Raw genomic sequence first — 20295 nt, forward strand, 5'->3', positions numbered from 1 at the left:
GATCCCGAACCAGCTCCTCCGAACCCGAACCGGCTCCTCCCAACCCGAACCGGCTCCTCCCAACCCGAACCAGCTCCTCCCAACCCAAACCGGCTCCTCTCAACCCGAACCGGCTCCTCCCAACCCGAACCGGCTCCTCCCAACCCGAACCGGCTCCTCTGAACCCAAACCGGCTCCTCTGAACCCCAACTGGCTCCTCCCAAACCCAAACCGGCTCCTCCCAACCCAAACCGGCTCCTCTGAACCCCAACTGGCTCCTCCCAAACCCAAACCGGCTCCTCCCAAACCCAAACCAGCTCCTCCCAACCCAAACCGGCTCCTCTGAACCCCAACTGGCTCCTCCCAAACCCAAACCGGCTCCTCCCAACCCAAACCGGATCCTCCCAACCCAAACCGGCTCCTCTGAACCCCAACTGGCTCCTCCCAACCCAAACCGGCTCCTCCCAACCCGAACCGGCTCCTCCCAACCCGAACCGGCTCCTCCGACACACTGGCAGGCTCCTCTGACATCCTGACTAGCTCCTCTGACATTCCAGCCAGCTCCTTCAACACCTCGGCCAGCTTCACCGATATCCCGACTGGCTTCTGTGATATCCTAGTGGGCTCCTCCGATATTGTGACTGGGTCCTCGGACATCCTGACTGGCTCCTTGGATATCCCAACAGGCTCTTCCGATATCCCGACCGGCTCTTCAGATACTCCAACCAGCTCCTGCAATGACCCGACAAGCTCCTTCAATATCCTGGCCGGCTCCTTCAACATCCCAAGCAGCCCCCTTGACATCTCTGGCGTCTCTTTCACCAACACCACCAGGAACCGTTTCTACTGACAGGGGAAGGAGCAAAGACAGGTTATCAGTTGCTTTTGGCAGATGGGGCTTGTCTGCTGTGGTTGACATCTCATCTCAGAGATTGAAAATTCTGATCTCAAACCTCCACTGCCTTGTTGCTAAACCCACTCAAAGGGAAGGCTTCAGGAATAAACCCTGAGGAGAGGTCCGGAGCTGGAGTCCTACATTGAGTTCAACGCTGACTGGCAACTCCTGCGATGCCGCTGGTGCCAAACGGTATCAGTCTCTGACGTTCCTTTGGGTTCATCAGCTGCGTGGAGAGGTTGAGCCTGCTGCGTCTGCCACAGCTTGCTCCCCATATCTTACTGCCCTGGCTTGTGTATCACATAGACAGCTAGGATACAGCATCCATGGTCAACCCTGACCAATGGAGGACCTGCTTCTGTAGCCACAGGTCTCAGTCCAGCTGAACAAGCTGGCCAGACCATCAACCAACATGGTGCCACCCGCTCAGTACCTCCCTAGCAAGGTGAATTTCTAGCAAGTGTTCTTTTGTCTGAATCCCAGATAGTTTAGGATTAAATTGGTAAATTATTTTATTATTGTCACACGCACTGAGGTAGAGTGAAAAGTTGCCTTACATACTGTTTATACAGATCACGTAAAGGGTGCCACAATAGTGTAGCGGTTACCATGATGTTATTACAGCTCAGGGCGTTGGAATTCGGAGTTCAGCTCCAGCGTCTCATGTAAGGAGTTTGCACGTTCTGTGTGGGTTTCTCCAGGAATTCGGAGTTCAGCTCCAGCGTCGCCTGTAAGGAGTTTGCACGTTCTGTGTGGGTTTCTCCAGGAATTCGGAGTTCAGCTCCAGCGTCGCCTGTAAGGAGTTTGCACGTTCTGTGTGGGTTTCTCCAGGAATTCCGGTTTCTTCCCACTGCCCAAAGATGTACCGGTTAGGAGGTTAATTAGTTATTGTAAATTGTCCTGTGATTAGCATACGGTTATATCATGGGTTGCTGGCGGCACAGCTTGAAAGGCTGGCAGGGCTTGTTCCGGGCTGTATCTCTAAATAATTACTACTTTGCATTGAGGGAAAACAGTAACAGAATGCAGAATAAAATGTTACGTTGCAGAGAAAATGTTCCTGAAACATTGAATGTGTCTTCAAGCTCCCATACCTCCTCCCTGATGGTAGCAATGAGAAGGGGGTATGTTCTGCGTGATGGGTTTGTCCTCCTTACTGAAGGAAGTCACCATTTTAGGGCATTATTTTTTGGTCTATCCTTGATGCTGCAGAGGCTTCTGCCTGTGATAGAACTAACCAAGTTTGCAACTCTCTGGAGCCTTTTCTGATCCTGTGTATTGGCCCTCCCATACCAGATGGTGATGTAACCAATTGGAATGCTCTCCATGATGCATCTACAGACATTTGGTGACATTCCAAATCTCCTCAAACTCCTAATGAAATATAGCTGTTGGCATGCCTTCTTTGGAAATGCATCAATATGCTAGGACCAGGGTACAGTAGATCTTCAGAAATGTTGACACCCAGGAATATGAAACTGCTCACCCTTTCCTCTGCTGATCGCTCGATGAGGACAGGTGAGTGTTCCCTCGACTTCCCCCTCCTGAAGTGCACAATCAATTTCCTGGTCTTACTGACGTTGAGTGCAAGGTTGTTGTTGTGACACCAGTCAACCAACTGATCTACCTCACCCCAGTACACCTCCTTGTCACCATCTGAAATTCTGCCAACGATGGCTTTGTCACCGGCAAGTTTATAGATGGTGTTTGAGCTGTGCTTAGCCATGCAGTCATGGGTACAGGGAGAGTAGAGCAGTGGACTAAGCACACATCACTGAAATGTGCCTCTGTCGACTGTCAGTGAGGAGGAGGTGTTACTTTTGATCCGCACTGTCTGTGGCCTCCCGATGAGGAAGTCAAGGATCCAATTTTAGACGGAGGTACAGAGGTTAAGGTTTTGAAGCTTGTTAATTGAAAATCCGGATTTCAAAGTCACATTCGAGTTGTTACCTCCATCCCATTCATCCTGCATTGAGTGATGGTATCCATTGAATAGACACTTCCTGCCAGGATATCACGATGCAACTCCAGTTTCCTTTTATGTTTTTAAACATTAAAAGCCTTTTAAAATGAATTTGTCAAGATTGGCTTGTAAAGCCTTGGCCTCCAGTCAACCGTGGGTTGTCTGCAGATGTTACGTCCTCATAGCTGTTCTGGAGACGAGCTCAGAACTGTGAATTGCCAGAGGGAATCTTGCCAGCAGCCAAATGCCTTGCAAAGTGCCGCTGTTAAGGCAGGAACTTCAAACACAGTTACTGGAGGAGTGGATTTGAACTGTGAAATGATTTTGCACAGAAGGAGGCTGCTTGTCTCAATGTGTTCTCACCCTTGGCTGTCCATCTGGAGATGCGCTCTGTTCCTTGGAGCAACTGACCGCCAGAACTGATGCTTGGAGTAGCCTGTTCTTTTCCCTCGCATCGACAGCCGAGCAACATGACAGAGGATTTGGATCTCTGCTGGATTGGAAGGGCTGATAACTCTTGGGAAGGAGCAAAATCTCGAATTCAGGACTGAGCGCAGTTTTCAGGGAAAGATTCAGGGATTAGATTTCTGCAAATTCAATCAAGATGAAAGAGCAGGGTCACTGAACTCAAGTCACACAGCACAAGAACAGGCCTTTCTACCCACTGAGCATGACTGACAATAAACCACCCATTCACACTGATCCCATGCTGATGTCCTGATGAAGAGTCTCAGTCCAAAATGTCGATTGATCTCCTGATGAAGGGTCTTGGCCCGAAATGGTGACTGCATTTCCATAGATACTGCCTGACCTGCGGAGTTCCTCCAGCATTTTGTCTGTGTTGCTCTGGATTTCCAGCGTCTGCAGAATCTCTTTTGGCAATACTTGAGGACCTGAGTTGTCAGGAAAGGTAGAATAGGGTAGGACTTTATTTTCTGGAGTGTAGGAGAATGAGGGGAGATTTGTTAAGAGATATACAAAATTATGAGGTATTTAGATAGAGTTAATCCTTTCTTTTTATATCTTTTTTATTAATTTTCAAACAAAACATAGAAGAAAAACAACAAATAGAGAGAGCTTGAGAGTACATAATTAATAAGGCCAAAATACAAATGCAAACAGTTGATAACACGGATATAGTAATCTCCCAAACTCATACTGTATTTACATATTAAAAAAACTAACAAACAAAAATTAACCTAACCAACCGGGGCTGTTGTATCATATCAGGTATACACTGTAGCTTCAATAACTCCACACCTCTTTCCAAATCACTGAGAGTGATAGAAGAACAGTTCGGGAAAGGTCAGTTTAACTCATATGAAAATGTTGAATAAATGGTCTCTAGGTTTCTTCAAACTTGACCAAAGGGTCAAAAATGATGCTCAGACAAGATATAATTTGTGAAAACCATTGAAATGTAGTTGGGGGATTAATTTCTTTCCAGTTCAGTAGAATGGATCTTCTGGCCATTAATGTAACAAATACAATCATCCACCGAGTTGAAGGGGAGATAGAGTTAATTCAAGCTGGCTTTTTCCACTGAGGTTGGGTGAGGCTGCAACTACAGGTCATTGGTTAAGGGTGAAAGGTGAAAAGTTTAAGGGGAACATGAGGGGAAACTTCTTCACTCAGAGGGACATGAAAGTGCAGAATGAGCTGCCAGCACAAGTGGTGCTTGTGAACTTGATTTCAACATTTAAGAGACGTTTGGATAGGTACATGGATCGTAGAGGTATGGAGGTTTATGGTCTGGGTGCAGGTCAATGGGAATAGGCAGTTTAAATAATTTGGCACAGACTAGATGGGCCCAAGGGCCTATTTCTGTGCTGTACTTTTCTATGACTCTATGACGCTGAAGGTTTAGTGGGATATGGGCACAAGCACAGATAAATGGGGTTAAATCAGTCAGACTACTCACTCAGCATTGATAAGATTGGCCAAGGGGCCTGCTTCCATCCTCAGTGACACCGTTGTCCATGTTGTCAGTAACCACAGTTCACATCTCTTCCCATGCAGGGTGATGTGGGTCCTCAAGGGTCAGCTGGTCTCCCCGGAATCCCAGGACCTCAGGTACCATTTCTAAACCACAATTCTATATGATCTTTGAAGAATTGTTCTTCCAACAGGTGGCTGATACTTTTCAGACACTGAGATGCCCTCTGTTCCAATTCTTGTTGCAGGGTCTGGTGGGAAACGTTGGCCAACCTGGACTGAAAGGTGATAAGGTGATCTAAATGTTTCTACCTTTAAATATTTTAATTTGTAAGGGATCTTTTCTTCTAAGGATATGCATTGTTCTGAACAGTGATAATTATATAATGAACACAGAAGGAGGCTGTTTATCCCCTCAGATTAATGCTACAAGGAGGCTTTTGCCATTGAGTCTGGGTGAACCTAGAACTAGAGATCAGAACTGGGTTAATATCACTGGCCCTCATACAGTATGTCGTGAAATTTGTTGTTATGCAGTAGCAGCACGTTGCAAAACATAATAAAAACTGTAAATTACAGTAAGGAAGTATATAGATTAAAAATAGTTAAATTATTGCAAAAAGAGAGAGAGAAAATAGTGAGGTAGTATTCATGGATTTATTGTCCATTGAGAAATCTGATGGCAGAGGGGATGAAGCTATTCCTGAAACACTGAGTGTGTGTCTTTAGGCTGCTGTACCTCATCCTTGATAGTTCATGGGTTAAAGGTGAAAAGTGAAATATTTAAGGGGAATATTAGGATGAACTCCTTAATTCGGAGCTTGGAGCAAGTGTGAAATAAGTTGCCAGTGAAAGTTGTGGATGTGGTTTTGATCGCAACACTTTAAGAGAAGTTTGGGTAAGTCCATGGATGGGAAGGGTGTGGATGCTATGGGTCAGGTGTGGTTCAATGGGACTAGGCAGAATAATAGTTTGGCACAAACCAGATGGGAAGAAGGGCTTGACTCCATGACTCCATCTCCCAGGGCAACAATTCCATCAGTCCTATTCCTTAACTCCCCATGTATCTGCAACTTATTCACTCCCTCACTTGCCCGTCAGCTCTCCATTGGTGCATTTTGGATGAGGAAATGGAAGGGTGGGTTAGTAAGTTTGCAGATGAAACAAAGGTTGGTGGTGTAGAAGAGTGTCGTAGATTACAACAGGACATTGATGGGATGCAGAGCTGGGCTAGGGAGTGGCAGAGGGAGTTCAGTCTGGAAAAGTGCAGAGTGATTCACTCTGGAAGGTTGAACTTGAGGGCAGAGTACGAGGTTAATCAGATGTTTCCCGACAGCGTGGAGCAGCACTGACCAGCTCAGAACAGTAGCCGAGAATTTTGTCCAACTTGTGTCGTGGCACAGTATAGGAAGGACTTAGATGGTGAGGTGGTAGGGCACTGAAGAGTGCAGAACAGAGGGATCTGTGAATACAGATCCATAATTCCTTAAAAGTGACATCACACATAGATAGGGTCGTAAAAAAAGCTTCTGGCCTTCATAAATCAATGTATTGAGTACAAGAGTTGAGATGTTATATTAAAGTTGTCATAGACCATAAAACACAGGAGCAGAATTAGGCCATTCCACCCATCGAGTCTGCTTTGCCATTCCATCATGGCTGATTTATTGTCCCTCTCAATCCCGTTCTGCCTTCTCCCCATAACCTTTGTAGAAAACATTGGAGAGGCTTACTTTGGAGTATTGTGTGCAGTTCTGGTCACATCCCTATAGGGAAGATACAAATAAGATTGAAAGAGTACTGAGAAAATTTACAAGCATGTTGCTGGGAGTACAGAACTTGAGTTATATATAAGTTTGCTGATGACACCACAATTGTAGGCTGTATCATGGGTAATAATGAGTTTGAGTACAGAGAGGAAATTAAGAACCTGGTGGCATGGTGCGAAGACAATAACCTATCCCTCAACTTCAGCAAGACAAAGAAATTGGTTGTTGTCTTCAGAAGGAGTAGCGGACCGCACGACCCCATCTACATCGTTGGTGCGCAGGTGGAACAGGTCAAGAGCTTTAAGTTCCTCGGGGTGAATATCACAAATGACCTGACTTGGTCTAACCAAGCAGAGTCCAGTGCCAAGAAGGCCCACCAGCACCTTTACTTCCTGAGAAGGCTGAAGAAATTTGGCCTGTCCCCTAAAACCCTCACTAATTTTTATAGGTGCACCGTAGAAAACATTCTTCTAGGGTGCATCACAACCTGGTATGGAAGTTGTCCTGTCCAAGACCGGAAGAAGCTGCAGAAGATCGTGAACACAGCCCAGCACATCACACAAACCAATCTTCCATCCTTGGACTCACTTTATACCACACGCTGTCGGAGCAGTTCTGCCAGGATAATCAAGGACACGACCCACCCAGCCAACACACTTTTAGTCCCTCTTCAGGAAGGTTCAGGAGCTTGAAGACTCGTACGGCCAGATTTGGGAACAGCTTTTTTCCAACTGTGATAAGACTGCTGAACGGATCCTGACCCGGATCTGGGCCGTACCTTCCAAATATCCGGACCTGACTTGCACTACCTTACTTTTGCTTTTCTATTTTCTAATTATGATTTATAATTTAAATTTTTATTATATTTACTTTGATTTGTACTTCAGGGAGTGCAAAGTGCAGAATCAAATATCACTGTGATGAATGTACGCTCTAGTATCAATTGTTTGGTGACAATAAAGTGAAGTATAAGGAAAGATTGAATAGGTTAAAATGTGTTTCCCTGGAGCATAGGGGAATGATGGGATATTTGATAAGAGTATACAAAATTATGAGAGGCATAGACAGGGTAAATGCAAGCAGGCTTTTTCCACTGAGGTTGGGTGAGACTAGAACTAGAGATCATGGGTTGAGGGTGAAAGGTGAAATATTTAAAGGGAACCTGAGGGGAAACTTCTTCACTCAGAGGGTTGTGAACAACAAGGATGGGAGGCATATGGAGGGCAGTGCTCCTAGGTGCAGATCAATAGGATTAGGCAGAATAACAGTTCAGCATGGATTGGATGGGCCGAAGGGCCTGTTTCTGTACTGCAGTGTTCTATAATAGTCAGTGATCACCTCAGCCTTATCCCCATCCCTGAACATGTGCCAGCCTCGTCTGAAGCTTATAAAAATGACAGGAGACGGAAGCGACTGCATGTGGAACTTGTTTTTCCGAAATGAGTTCAGTGCTTATAACATGACATCTTTGTTGATTCATGAGTCCCATCTCCGCTTGTGAACGTGCCTTCCACCGTACAATAACATCTCCAGAGAATCCAGCATCAATTGAATCCATACCGCAGTGGGGGCAGACAGGGAGAAACATGGGCTCAATATGCTTTGATTCCTGCCCAGTGCTCTGAAGAAACACTTTAACAGATTACTTCCAAATTTCCAAGGTATTTGTTCTGTAAAAATTAACAACATCAGCCTCAAAGTGAGCAATACCACATCTCTGCAGCCACCACTCAGCACCGGATTCCAGATGATTGAGGGGTGCTGCCCAGTCAGTTTTTGTGTTGTTGATCTGGACTAAGGAATGCAACCGACAAACCATCAGACCAAAAAGACCATGAAACCGCAAGGCTTTACTAGACCATGAAGCCTCAGCATTACATCCTTGCTTTTATATCTGAACGGCCCTCTCAATCGTGGATGATGCGTGCTAGCTGTTTATAAGTCAGTACGCAAGCCTGGGCACGACGATATGGAAAGTGCATTGTTGTCCGTGCAGTAAGCTCCCCTTCTCCACACATCCGATGAATCCATAGGAACAGCAGAGAACAATACTGTTTGGTACCAGCAGCGTTGCAGGAGTTGCCAGTTAATGTTGAGCTCAGTATAGGCCTGCCATAGGGACCCCAGCTCTGTATTTTAACTCTGGGTTTACTCTCCCCATGAGTGGGTATAGCTAAAAGGCAGCGAAGGTTTGAGATCAGAGTTTTCCTTCTCCCAGATAAGCTGCCAACCACGGCTGACAAGCCCCATCTGCCTAAAGCATTTGTTTTTAAAGGGCCAGCAGCTTGCCCTGCCCCTTACGCTGTCAGTAGAAATGGCTCTGCTGGGTTTGGTAGCTAAGCCACACATGAAGACCAAGAGCTAGACTTGGTTGTCAGAGCCTATTTGATAGGTGGGGCTACCTATTGTTACACTACTTGTTAAATGCCCCCAATTGTGTGCATCATCTATTAAGTTAATTTTATATTTGATCCTTGAAATGAACTCATTTGTCTTCCTTACCACTGACTCAGCCTGCTGGATCTAGTCAAAGTAAATTTATTATCAAAGTACATAACTGTCACCATCTACAACCTTAAGAGCAGGCACAGAGGACTACTGTCCCTACCTGACTCCATTTCCCAACATCCTCCTCTGCTCCCCAGTCCACCAATCACCAACCAGGCCCTAGTCTCATCTCTCTTCTTCCCCACTTCACCAGGTTCAGATTTAGTAAACGTGTACATGGAACCATGCAGTGAAATGCTTCATTAGGTACTGGTCAGTCGCACTTTGATTATTGTCAACATGTCTGGGTCCTTTATCTAAGAAAAGATGTGCTGGCATTGGAGAGAGTCCAAAAGAAGTTCACACCAATGATTCTGGAAATGAAACGGCTAATGTATGAGGAGCATTTGATGACTCTGAGCCTGTCCTCAAACAAGAGAAAATCTGCAGATGCTGGAAATTCAAGCAACACACACACAAAGTGCTGGTGGATCTCAGTAGGCAGCATCTATGTAAAAAAGTACAGTTGATGTTTCGAGCCTAGTCCCTTTGACAGGATTGGAGAAAAAAAGATGAGGAGTAGATTTAGAAGGTGGGGGAGAGGAGAGGGAAGCCCAAGGTGATAGATGAAACCAGGAGGGGAGGGATGAAGTAAAAAGCTGGGAAGTTGATTGGTGAAAGAGATACAGGGCTGGAAAGGGGGAAGTCTGATAGGAGAGAACAGAAGACCATGAAGAAAGTGAAGGGGGGGGGGGGTGAGCACCAGAGAGAGGTGATGGACAGGCAAGGTGAGGGAGGGAAAAGGGAACGGGGAATGGTGAAGGGGGGAAGCATTACTGGAAGTTCGAGAAATCAATGTTCATGGCATCAGGTTGGAGGCTACCCAGACAGAATATAAGGTGTTGTTACGCCAACCTGAGTGTGCCTTCAAGTGGGTGGCCAGTGGGAGATCCCGTTTCTTCTGGCAGATGGAGCGTAGGTGCTTGGCAAAGTGCTCTCCCAATCTCACCGATATACAGGAGGCCACATTGGGAGCACCAGATACAGTATATTACCCCAACAGACTCACAGGTGAAGTGTTGTCTCACCTGGAAGGACTGTCTGGGGCCCTGAATGGTGGTGAGGAAGGAGGTGTAGGGGTAGGTGTAGCACTTGTTCCAATTCCAAGGATAAGTGCCAGGAGGGAGATCGATGGGGAGGGTGAGTGGACGAAGGAGTCACATAGGGAGGGGTCCCTGTGGAAAGCAGAGAGTGGGGGGGCGGGGGGTGAAGGGAAAGATGTGCTTGGAGGTGCGATCCCATTGGAGATGGCAGAAATTGTGAAGAATTATGTACTGGACCCAGAGGCTGGTGGGCTGGTGGGTGAGGACAAGAGGAACCCTATCCCTGGTAGGGTGGCAGGATGTAGGGAGGATGTTTCCCTTCCGGCCTTTTGAACCATGCCACCCCAGCAACTCCATGACCCCTATTAATCTGAACCTAATCACAGGACAATATACAATGACCAATTAGCATACATAGTATGTCTTTGGACTGCAGAAGGAATCTATTTGAAATAAAAAATAGAAATGCTGGAAGGATACAGCAGGTCAGGCAGCAACTGTGGAGAAAAAATGGTTAAATGTTTCATCAGAATAATGTTTGTTTTTAATGAAGATTGGGAAGGCATTGGAAGACTAATGGATTTTGATTGGTTGAGAAGATTGGGAAGGCATTGGAAGACATAAACACAAGAGATTCTGCAGATGCTGGAAATCCAGGGCAACACACACAACATGCTGGAGGGACTCAATAGGTCAGGCAGCATCTATAGAAATGAATAAACAGTCAACACTTTCAGGCTGAGACCCTTCACCAGGACTGGAAAGGAAGGGGGCAGAATCCAGGAGAAGAAGATGGGGGAAAGGTGGAGCACAAGCCGGCAGGTGAAGCCATGTGGTTGGGTGAGGTGTGGATAAAATGATAAGCTGGGAGGTGATGGGTTGGAAAGGTAAAAAGTTGGAGAAGAAGAAATCAGATAGGAGAAGAGAGTGGACCATGGGAAGAAGGGGGAGGCGGTTGGCAGGTGAGTAGAAGAAAAGGATTAAGAAGGGAGTCAGAAGAGGGAATGGAAAATAAGAGATGGGGGAGGGGGAAATCATCAAAATGTAGAGACATTGATGTTCATGCCATCAGGTTGGAGACTACTCAAACAGGATTTGAAGTTGCTTCTCAACCTGAGAGAGACTTCATCATGACAGTAGAGCAGGCCATGGACCAACATGTCGGAATGGGTATGGGTGTTGGAATTAAAATAGTTAGCCACTAGGTAAACTTGCTTGTTGCAGATTGAGCAAAGTTCCTTGTCAACATGGCCCTCCAATCTATATTGGGTCTCACCTGGAAGGTCTATTTCGTGCACTGAATGAAGGTGAGGGAGGAGGTGAATGGGCAGGTGCTGTATTTGTCCTGCTTACAGGGTCAAGTTCCAGAAGAGGGATTAGTGAGGTGGAACTAGCAGACAAGGGAGTCACAAGAAGAGTGATCCCTCACAGGGAGTGAGGGAAGGAGGTGAAGATGTGAAGACATGTTTGGAGGTGGGATTCCTTTGGAGATGGTAGAAGTTCCGAAGAATGATGTGCTGGATGCAGAGGTTCATGAGGTGGTAGGTGAGGACAATTGGAACTCTATCCTGTTAAGACAGCAGGAAGATGGAGTGTTGTAGCATAGCGGTTAGTGTAACATTTTACAATCCCAAGTGATCAGGGTTCAATTCCCATTGCTGTTTGTATGTTCTCCCTGTGACTGCAGGGATTTCCTGCCACGACCCAAAGCTATACAGGGTTAGATTTAATGAGTTGAGACCACGCCATGTTGGTGCCAGTACTATGGAGACACTTGTGCACCCTGCACATTCTCAAAACTTGTTAGTTCTTATATTCTGGCTTCTACTCCCTTCCTTTCCCATCCTGATGAAGGGTCTTAGCCCAAAACACCGACTATTTATTCCCTTCCATAGATGCTGCCAGGCCTGTTGAGTCCCTCCAGCATTTTGTGTGTGTTGTTCCAGGTTTCCAGCATCTGCAGAATCTCTTGTGGTTATGATTTGCTGCAGGAACGCAGTGGGTCGAGCAGCATCTGTGCAGGGAGAAAGCAATGGTCGACAAAACTCTGTACCAGACCGGCAATGAAGAGGAGTACATTTTAAGTTGGGTGACACAGTAGCATAGTGGTTAGTGTGACTCTATTACAGCTTGGGGTGTTAGAGTTTAGAGTTCAATCCTAGCGTCCCCTGTCAGGAGTTTGTATATCCTCCCGTGGAATGCATGAGTTCCTCCCACAGTCCAAAGATGTACCAGATAGTAGGTTCATTGGTCAGTGTAAATTGTCCTGTGATTAAGCTAAATCAGACATTGCTGGAAGGGCGGATAACATGTGTATCTCAAGATAATTAAGGAGACTGTTTAAAAAAGAGACAGGCAGAGAGATTAGGGAGGAAGTTCCATATCTGGAGGCACAGGTAACAGAGGACATGCCACCTGTGGTGAAGCAATAAGAGTTGAGATGGCTAAGAGACAGGAATTGGAATTGGAATTGGCTTATTATTGTCACGTACATTCTTGTCCTTAATACAGATCAGATCCTTACACACTGTATTGAGGCAGTAGACGGTAAATGAATAATAGAGTTCAAGCAGGGCGGTGTGGTATCTGGTACAAAGCTTTACAGTACAGGCTGTAAGATCAGGGTTCGATTACTTCTTACAGACAGACTCTCCCCGTGACCATGTAGTTTTCTGCGGGTGCTCCAGTTTCCTCACACATTCCAAAGACATACTGGTTAAGGTTAGTGTGCTCTGGGCAACAAAGTTGAAAAGTTCAAAGTCCAAAGGACATTTTATTATCATAGTACAAATATGTCACCATTTACAACCCTGAGATTCATTTTCCTGTGGGCATACTCAGCAAATACAGTCTATGGATTAGTGACTATAACGAGATCAATGAAAGATCAACTAGAGTGCAGAAGACTCTGCAAATGAAAATATAAATAAATTGCAATAACTAATGAGAATATGAAATAACAAGATAGAGTCCTTAGAGGGAGATCATTGGTTGTGGGAAAATCTCAATGGATGGTCAAGTGAGTGTAGTTAATCCCTTTGTTCAAGACCCTGATGGTTCTAGTCTTGAATCTGGTGGTAGAGTCCTGAGGCACCTGTACCTTCCACTTGACGGCAGCAGCGAGAAAAGAGCACGGCCTGGATGGTGAGGATCTCTGATGATGGATGCTGCTTTCCTACAACAGCGTTTCATGCCGCCCAGCACAATCTTGGCTGATTTAACTTGATGCAAACGATGCATGCTTCGATGGACAGTACACGGGACAGATGACGCTAGCCTGACCTGACCTGATCTGAGAATGAAGTGCTTGAGTTACAGGGAGAGTGCAGTGTAGGCAGATCATACTGAGGTAGATTGTGAGGTGGAGAGTCCATATCATACTGGAGAACCATTCAATAGTTTTCTAACAGAGGGTAGAAGCTGTCCTTGAGCCTGGTGGTATCAACTGGTACAGTTTATGTATCTTCTGCATGATGGGAGAGGGGAGGAGAGAGAACATCCAGGATGGGAGGGGTCTTTGATTATGCTGGCAGAGGTGGTGCGGCACGGCGTCTATGCTGGAGTCAGTGCTGCCCCCATGTTCTCTTGGTTGAAGACAAGCTGTATTGTGTTGAGCTGCAGACTGCTGCAACATTCATGAACTCAAGGACTTGGACTGTTTTGTTTTTGTGTGATTATATTTTACTGCTATCTTAATGTGGTATGTATGCCTCGCACCGTGTGTGACTATTGGTACTGTGTTATGCACTTTGGCCCAGATTAAACCATTGGGCTTTATTCATGGGTATCCATGTATGATTGAAGGACAATTAAACTTGACCTTGAACTTAACTTGAGGTACATTAGGAACATTTAAGAGAATGTTAGGTCGACACATGGATAATAGAAAAATGGAGGGCTATGCAGAAGGGAGGGGTTAGATTGATCTTGGAGTAGGTTTAAAGCTTGGCACAAGATTGTGGGCTAAAGGGCCTGTACTGTTCTATGATTCTATGATCTATGATTTATAAATGAGTCCATGAACCATGAATACTACCTCAGTGCTTATTTTGTCTGCTGTATTTATTTATTTATGTAATTGGCAGTAATTTTACTGTACTGCTGACACAAAACAAGGGATTTCATATAACTTAAGTCAGTGATAATCAGAATCAGGTTTAGTATCGCTGGCATATATTGTATTTAAGATGGTGCTGGTAAAACACAGCGCTGACTTGCTGGTAGAAAACTAAACTATAAATTCACGAACATGAAAAATCTGCAGATGCTGGGAATCCAAGCAACAAAGAAATTCAGCAGGCCGCCAGCCTCTATGGAAAAGAGTACATAGTCGATGTTTCAAGCCGAGAATCTTCATCAGGACCTGATGAAAGCTATAACTAGCTGCATTAATTACACTTTTTCTTGGATGCAATCTCCGCAATCAATACCCTGTAAATTCCCTTTTGGAGTTAAGCTGTTGAACCACCTGGCATTTTTGTGGTGTGAACTGAAGTATCAAAGGTGCAGGACGTTTGTGGCAAGGTGGGTGCAGGGCAAATCGAGGTCTGAGAACGGTGAATGAGCCATTGTTGGAGTGGATTTGCAAGTGATTTGATGCAGCAGAACCAGGGTGAGGCAAGTGGAGGTGATGCAGAGTCGAGGGAGCAGGACCCACATGCAGGAAATGACGTGAGGTTTGACCAATTCAAGTACAATGCCAAATTGAAGCGGCCAGGCCCAGGCCCAAATGTGAGGAAAGACCCAAAGTTTCAATGATTTGAGCGCTGGACCAGGTTGAAGAGATCAAGGTGTCAGGGACAGAGGGCTGGGTGGAGTGAGGTTTACTTGTCTCTGTACTGAGCCGAGGCTGTGGCCTGCAACTAATGGGCTCCTGAATTGGCCGTAGTGATGACTGTCACTGTATTGCAGACTCATTTTGGGAACATCAGTTCTGAATGTTATTTGCTTACCTGTATCATTTGCACAAAGTGTTTTTCATCTGGTCTTTTTAAATGGGTTCCATTGGGTTTCTTTGTTTTGTGGATGCCTGTAAGGAGACGAATCTTAAAGTTGTATGAAGTATACATGTTTTGATAATAAATGTTCTTTGAACTTTGAAATATGTTGAGATATATATATTAAATTTAATAAGTAATGCCTTAAAACGAGTCATTTGGGGTTCATCAGCCATTGTTGGCAACTTACCTAGGAGGAGGAAAACTGATCTCAAATCTGCACTGCCTTGCGGCTGTACCAGCTCATGGGGAAGGCTTCGGAGTAAACCCTGAGGGAAAAATCTGGAGCTGGAGTCCCTAAGGCAGTCCTACATTGAGTTCAACACTGACCGGTAATTCCTGCCTTGCTGCTGGTACCAAACTGTATCGGTCTCTGCCATTCCTTTGCATCAGATGTGTGGAGAGGGGGAGCTTGCTCTCCATATTGTACTGCCCTGGCTTGTGTATCTAGACAGGTAGGACGCATTATCCATGGTCAACCATGATGAATGGAGGCCTTGCTCAGGTAGTGCAAAAAGAGAGCAAAAAAATGAAAACAGATAGGTAAGTAGTGTTCATGGGCTCATTGCCCATTCAGAAATCTGACAATGGAGGGAAAGAAGCTGTTCCTGAAGCATTGAGTGTGTGTTCAGGCTCCCATACCTCCCTGTTGGTAGCATTGTGCAGACAGCATGTCCTGGTTGATGGAGTTCCTGCCGCCTTTTTGAGGCATTACTTTTTGTAGGTGTCCTCTGTATTGGGGAGGTTAGTGCCCATGATGGAGCTGAGTTTACGACTTTAGAAACATAATTTCCTCCCAGAGACTCAGTAGCCAATCCCTCCATGACTTCCTCCTTTTCTGCGGCTGTGACACTATCTCTGATCAGCAGTGCCATGCCACCACCCCCATTTGCCTCCGTCCCTGTCCTTTCTGAAACATCTAAAGCCTGGCACTCTAAGTAGTCATTCCTGCCCTTGAGCCATCCAAGTCTCTTTCTGCAGCTTTTTCCAATCCTGTGCGGTGGCCCCTACGTGCCAGACACTGATACAACCGATTAAAATGCTCTCCGAAGTACATCTGTAGAAATTTAGAATCTGTAGAATATAGTCATTTCCCCAGGGAAGAAATGTCAAATAATAGAAGGCATAAGTTTAAGGTGAGAGTTGAACATATTAAAGGAGATTTTTGAAGTAAGTTTTTTAAACACAGAGAGTGGGGGCAGTGTGCCTGGTACACAATGCTGTAGAGTGGTGGGGTTGCTGGAAGCTGACACAATATTGACATTTAAGAGGCATTTAGACAAACTTGTGTGGCAGGGTGGAGATATATCTCTACCAGAGGAGGTGTAAGGCACTCCTTCCCTCCATTAGTCTGCAAGTCACCCTTGGGCAAGGTATAGCATTTGCTTCACCCCCTGATCAGGGTCACATGAAGCCATGGTCGTATAAGCAGCTGGTGCATATCACAATTCCTGGTAATGCAACTACTGATGCCAGGCAAACAATCTTTGTAGAGTATTGATAATTCCTAGGGGGTCACCTGTTTTGTAATGATTCTGCCCAGAAAAAGGCAATGGCAAACCACTTCTGTAGAAAAATTTGTCAAGAACAATCATGATCATAGACCATGATCGCCTACCGGCACATAATGATGATGGTGGTGATGATGATGATGATGATGGTGATGATGATGATGATGATGATGATGATGATAATGGTGGTGATGATGATGGTGGTGATGAGGTTGGTGGTGATGAGGTTGGTGATGATGATGATGGTGGTGATGAGGTTGGTGATGATGATGATAATGGTGGTGATGATGATGGTGATGAGGTTGGTGATGATGATGATAATGGTGGTGATGATGATGATGATGATGATAATGGTGGTGATGATGATGGTGGTGATGAGGTTGGTGATGATGATGATAATGGTGGTGATGATGATGGTGATGAGGTTGGTGATGATGATGATGGTGGTGATGAGGTTGGTGATGATGATGATAATGGTGGTGATGATGATGGTGATGAGGTTGGTGATGATGATGATAATGGTGGTGATGATGATGATGATGATGATAATGGTGGTGATGATGATGGTGGTGATGAGGTTGGTGATGATGATGATAATGGTGGTGATGATGATGGTGATGAGGTTGGTGATGATGATGGCGCTGATGCTGATAATGATAATTAGACAGACTGATGAACAGATTGGGAGAGGGGGAATGCGAGCCACATGTTAGTTTAAATTGACTTCACAATCAACCCAGACATTGAGTCAAGTCGAGTTTATTGTCATTTGTACAAGCACAGTGAGGTATGGGCACAATGGACAAACTGTTTTCAGCAGTATCACAGGCATACAGAATATAAAGTTATTTATTTACTTGTTTTTATTTAGAGATGCAGTGAGGAACAGGCCCTTCTAACCCTCTGAGCCGACCACCCAGCAACCCACTGATATAACCCTCAGCTAACCACAGGACAATTTACAAGACCAATTAACTTACTAACTGGTACATCGTTGGACTATGGGTGGAATGAAGCCCAGGAAGCTCACGTGCACACAGGAAGGACTGTACAAACTTGATTACAAAGGACGCTGGTATTGAACTCTGAACTCTGATGGCCTGAGCTGTAATAGCACCACGCTAACTGCTATACGACCATGGCACCCAATTGTACAAGACAGTGAAGAAAATGGCCGTGGAACAAGATAGTTGAGACAACTTCTAGAAATTAAATTATACAGAAATAATACCGAAGTTATACAGAACAGTGAAGAACACGGAGACAGTGCAAATCCAGGCATTAGCACAAAACCAAAGCAGAGAGAAAAGTCCACGAGAGTGCAAAAGGTGGTTGGCAGTACACTTGCACGCCTGTTCTCATTTCTCTCTATAGATACTCGCTAAACAAATTCCTAACAAACCGCATCACAGCACGGTATAGAAACTGCACCATGGCAGATAGCAAGGCTCTACAATAGGTAAATCAAAACTGCTCAATGCGTCACCAACAGCAGCCGGCCCACCATCAAGGACATATATACAGAACGGTGCTGGAAAAGGGCCAGTAATATCATAAAGGATCCCACCCTCCCTGCTCATGGACTGTTTGTCCCACTCCCATCAGGGAGGAGGCTATGTAGCATTCACATCAGGACCACCTGACTCAAGAACAGTTACTTTCCCCAAGCTGATCGTCAGTAAGTGGCTGATCAACACTTCGACCCACTAACCCACCCCTCCACACCCCCAATCACCACTACTTTATCATTTCCTATCACTCACTCCTGTGCCTAGCGTCACTTTATGGACATACAATCAACCTATGTAAATAAGCTATCTTATGTATTTGTATTTATTGTGTTTTATTATTATCAGGTTCCTTATTTTTTTTGTACTGCTTTTGATTTGAAGTAATAATTATTTCATTTTCCCTTACACTTGTGTACTGCAAATGACATTAAATAGCCTTGAATGGTGGCACAAGAGATGGTCTGTTGCTGAGGTAGGTCTATAGTTGTGCTGCTTGGTTCAAGAACCTGATATTTGTGGTGGATATATGGAATGCTCTTCCTCAGAAGACAGTGGAGGCCAAGTCTCTGGATGCATTCAAGAGAGAGTTAGATAGAGCTCTTATAGATAGCGGGGTCAAGGGACAGGAACGGGGTACTGATTGTGTATGATCAGCCATGATCACAGTGAATGGCGGTGCTGGCTAGAAGGGCAGAATGGCCTACTCCTGCACCTACTGTCTATTATCTATTTGTAGGAAAGTATCTTTTCCTGAGCCTGGTGATCTGGGACTTCAGGGCTCTGTATCTTCTTACCTAATATTAACCTTTAATTTCCAGCCTGAAGTTGCTCATCTGGCTGTTTTCTGCCCTGACGGTCTTTGATGTGGTTTCTCACTGAGACACACTGAGGGAGGTTGCCATCGGTGTTAAAGTCTGTCTGGACCTTGGTTTTATCACCTTGACCTGGAATTAACAAGCAAAAACCCACAAAAGCACAAGAGGTTCTGCAGCCGCTGGAAATCCAGAGCAACCGCCGCAGAAGAGTAGCAGTTACCATGACGCTATTTCAGTTCAGAGTTCAGAGTTCAGTTCCAGCATCCTCTGTAAGGAGTTTGTACGTCCTTTCTGTGGAAAGTGTAGATTTCTTCTGGGTGCCTGGGTTTCCTCCCACAGTGCACAGGTATATTTGTTATTTAGTTAATTGTCCCCTGATTATGCTAGTGTTAAATTGGGGGAGCTCAAAGGGCCTGTTCTGTGCTGTATCTCCATATAAAATAAATACATAAACTCACTCAAAATGTTGGAGGAACTCAGCAGGTTTCGCAACATCTATGGAGAGGAGTGAACAGTCAATGTTTCAGGCCGAGACCCTTGCTCAGGATAAGTGAGCAGTAACAAGGATTAAAGAGCTGAAAGCTAACAAGCAGTTTGGGTGTGTTTGGTAGAGCTGTGTGCTTGGGGAAGGTGTGCAGAGTTTCTGCAGCTTAAGTGTAAGCACTCACTGTGAATCCTCGTTTTAATCTGAGTGTGATGATATTTTACCCAGGGTGATCACGGTTTGAGGGGAGCTCCCGGAGAAAGAGGATACCCTGGCGATCAGGTACGTACACATCTACATTGGTCTCTTGGTGGCTTACAAACTTTAACAACAATCACTCTTAAATGTAGCATTGGTACTGTGGGAGGGTCACACTGATGGAGGGGTGGTATTGAGGGAGGGTCACACTGTGGGAGGGGTGGTACTGAGGGAGTGTCACACTGTGGGAGGGGTGGTACTGAGGGGGGTCACACTGTGGGAGGGGTGATACTGAGGGAGGGGTGGTACTGAGGGAGTGTCACACTGTGGGAGGGGTGATACTGAGGGAGGGGTGGTACTGAGGGAGGGTCACACTGTGGGAGGGGTGGGACTGTGGGAGGGGTGGTACTGATGGAGGGGTGGTACTGAGGGAGAGTCACACTGTGGGAGGGGTGGTACTGATGGAGGGGTGGTACTGAGGGAGAGTCACACTGTGGGAGGGGTGGTACTGATGGAGGGGTGGTACTGAGGGAGTGTCACACTGTGGGAGGGGTGGTACTGATGGAGGGGTGGTACTGAGGGAGAGTCACACTGTGGGAGGGGTGGTACTGATGGAGGGGTGGTACTGAGGGAGGGGTGGTACTGAGG

At 45.6% G+C, this 20295-nt stretch overlaps 1 protein-coding gene across 1 annotated transcript in view; it reads left to right on the top strand.

Moving 5' to 3' along the window:
- The window catches only part of LOC132401662 (collagen alpha-1(XXIV) chain), a 511504-nt gene that overhangs the window by 249490 nt on the left and 241719 nt on the right, over nt 1-20295 (top strand). Inside the window, exons 15-17 of the mRNA XM_059983704.1 lie at nt 4857-4910; nt 5021-5065; nt 19678-19731. Of these exons, the coding sequence (XP_059839687.1) occupies nt 4857-4910; nt 5021-5065; nt 19678-19731 (153 nt within the window). The remainder of the gene's footprint in view (nt 1-4856; nt 4911-5020; nt 5066-19677; nt 19732-20295) is intronic.

Source organism: Hypanus sabinus, chromosome 11 (genome assembly GCF_030144855.1).
Source record: "Hypanus sabinus isolate sHypSab1 chromosome 11, sHypSab1.hap1, whole genome shotgun sequence".
Taxonomy (NCBI): Eukaryota; Metazoa; Chordata; class Chondrichthyes; order Myliobatiformes; family Dasyatidae; genus Hypanus; species Hypanus sabinus.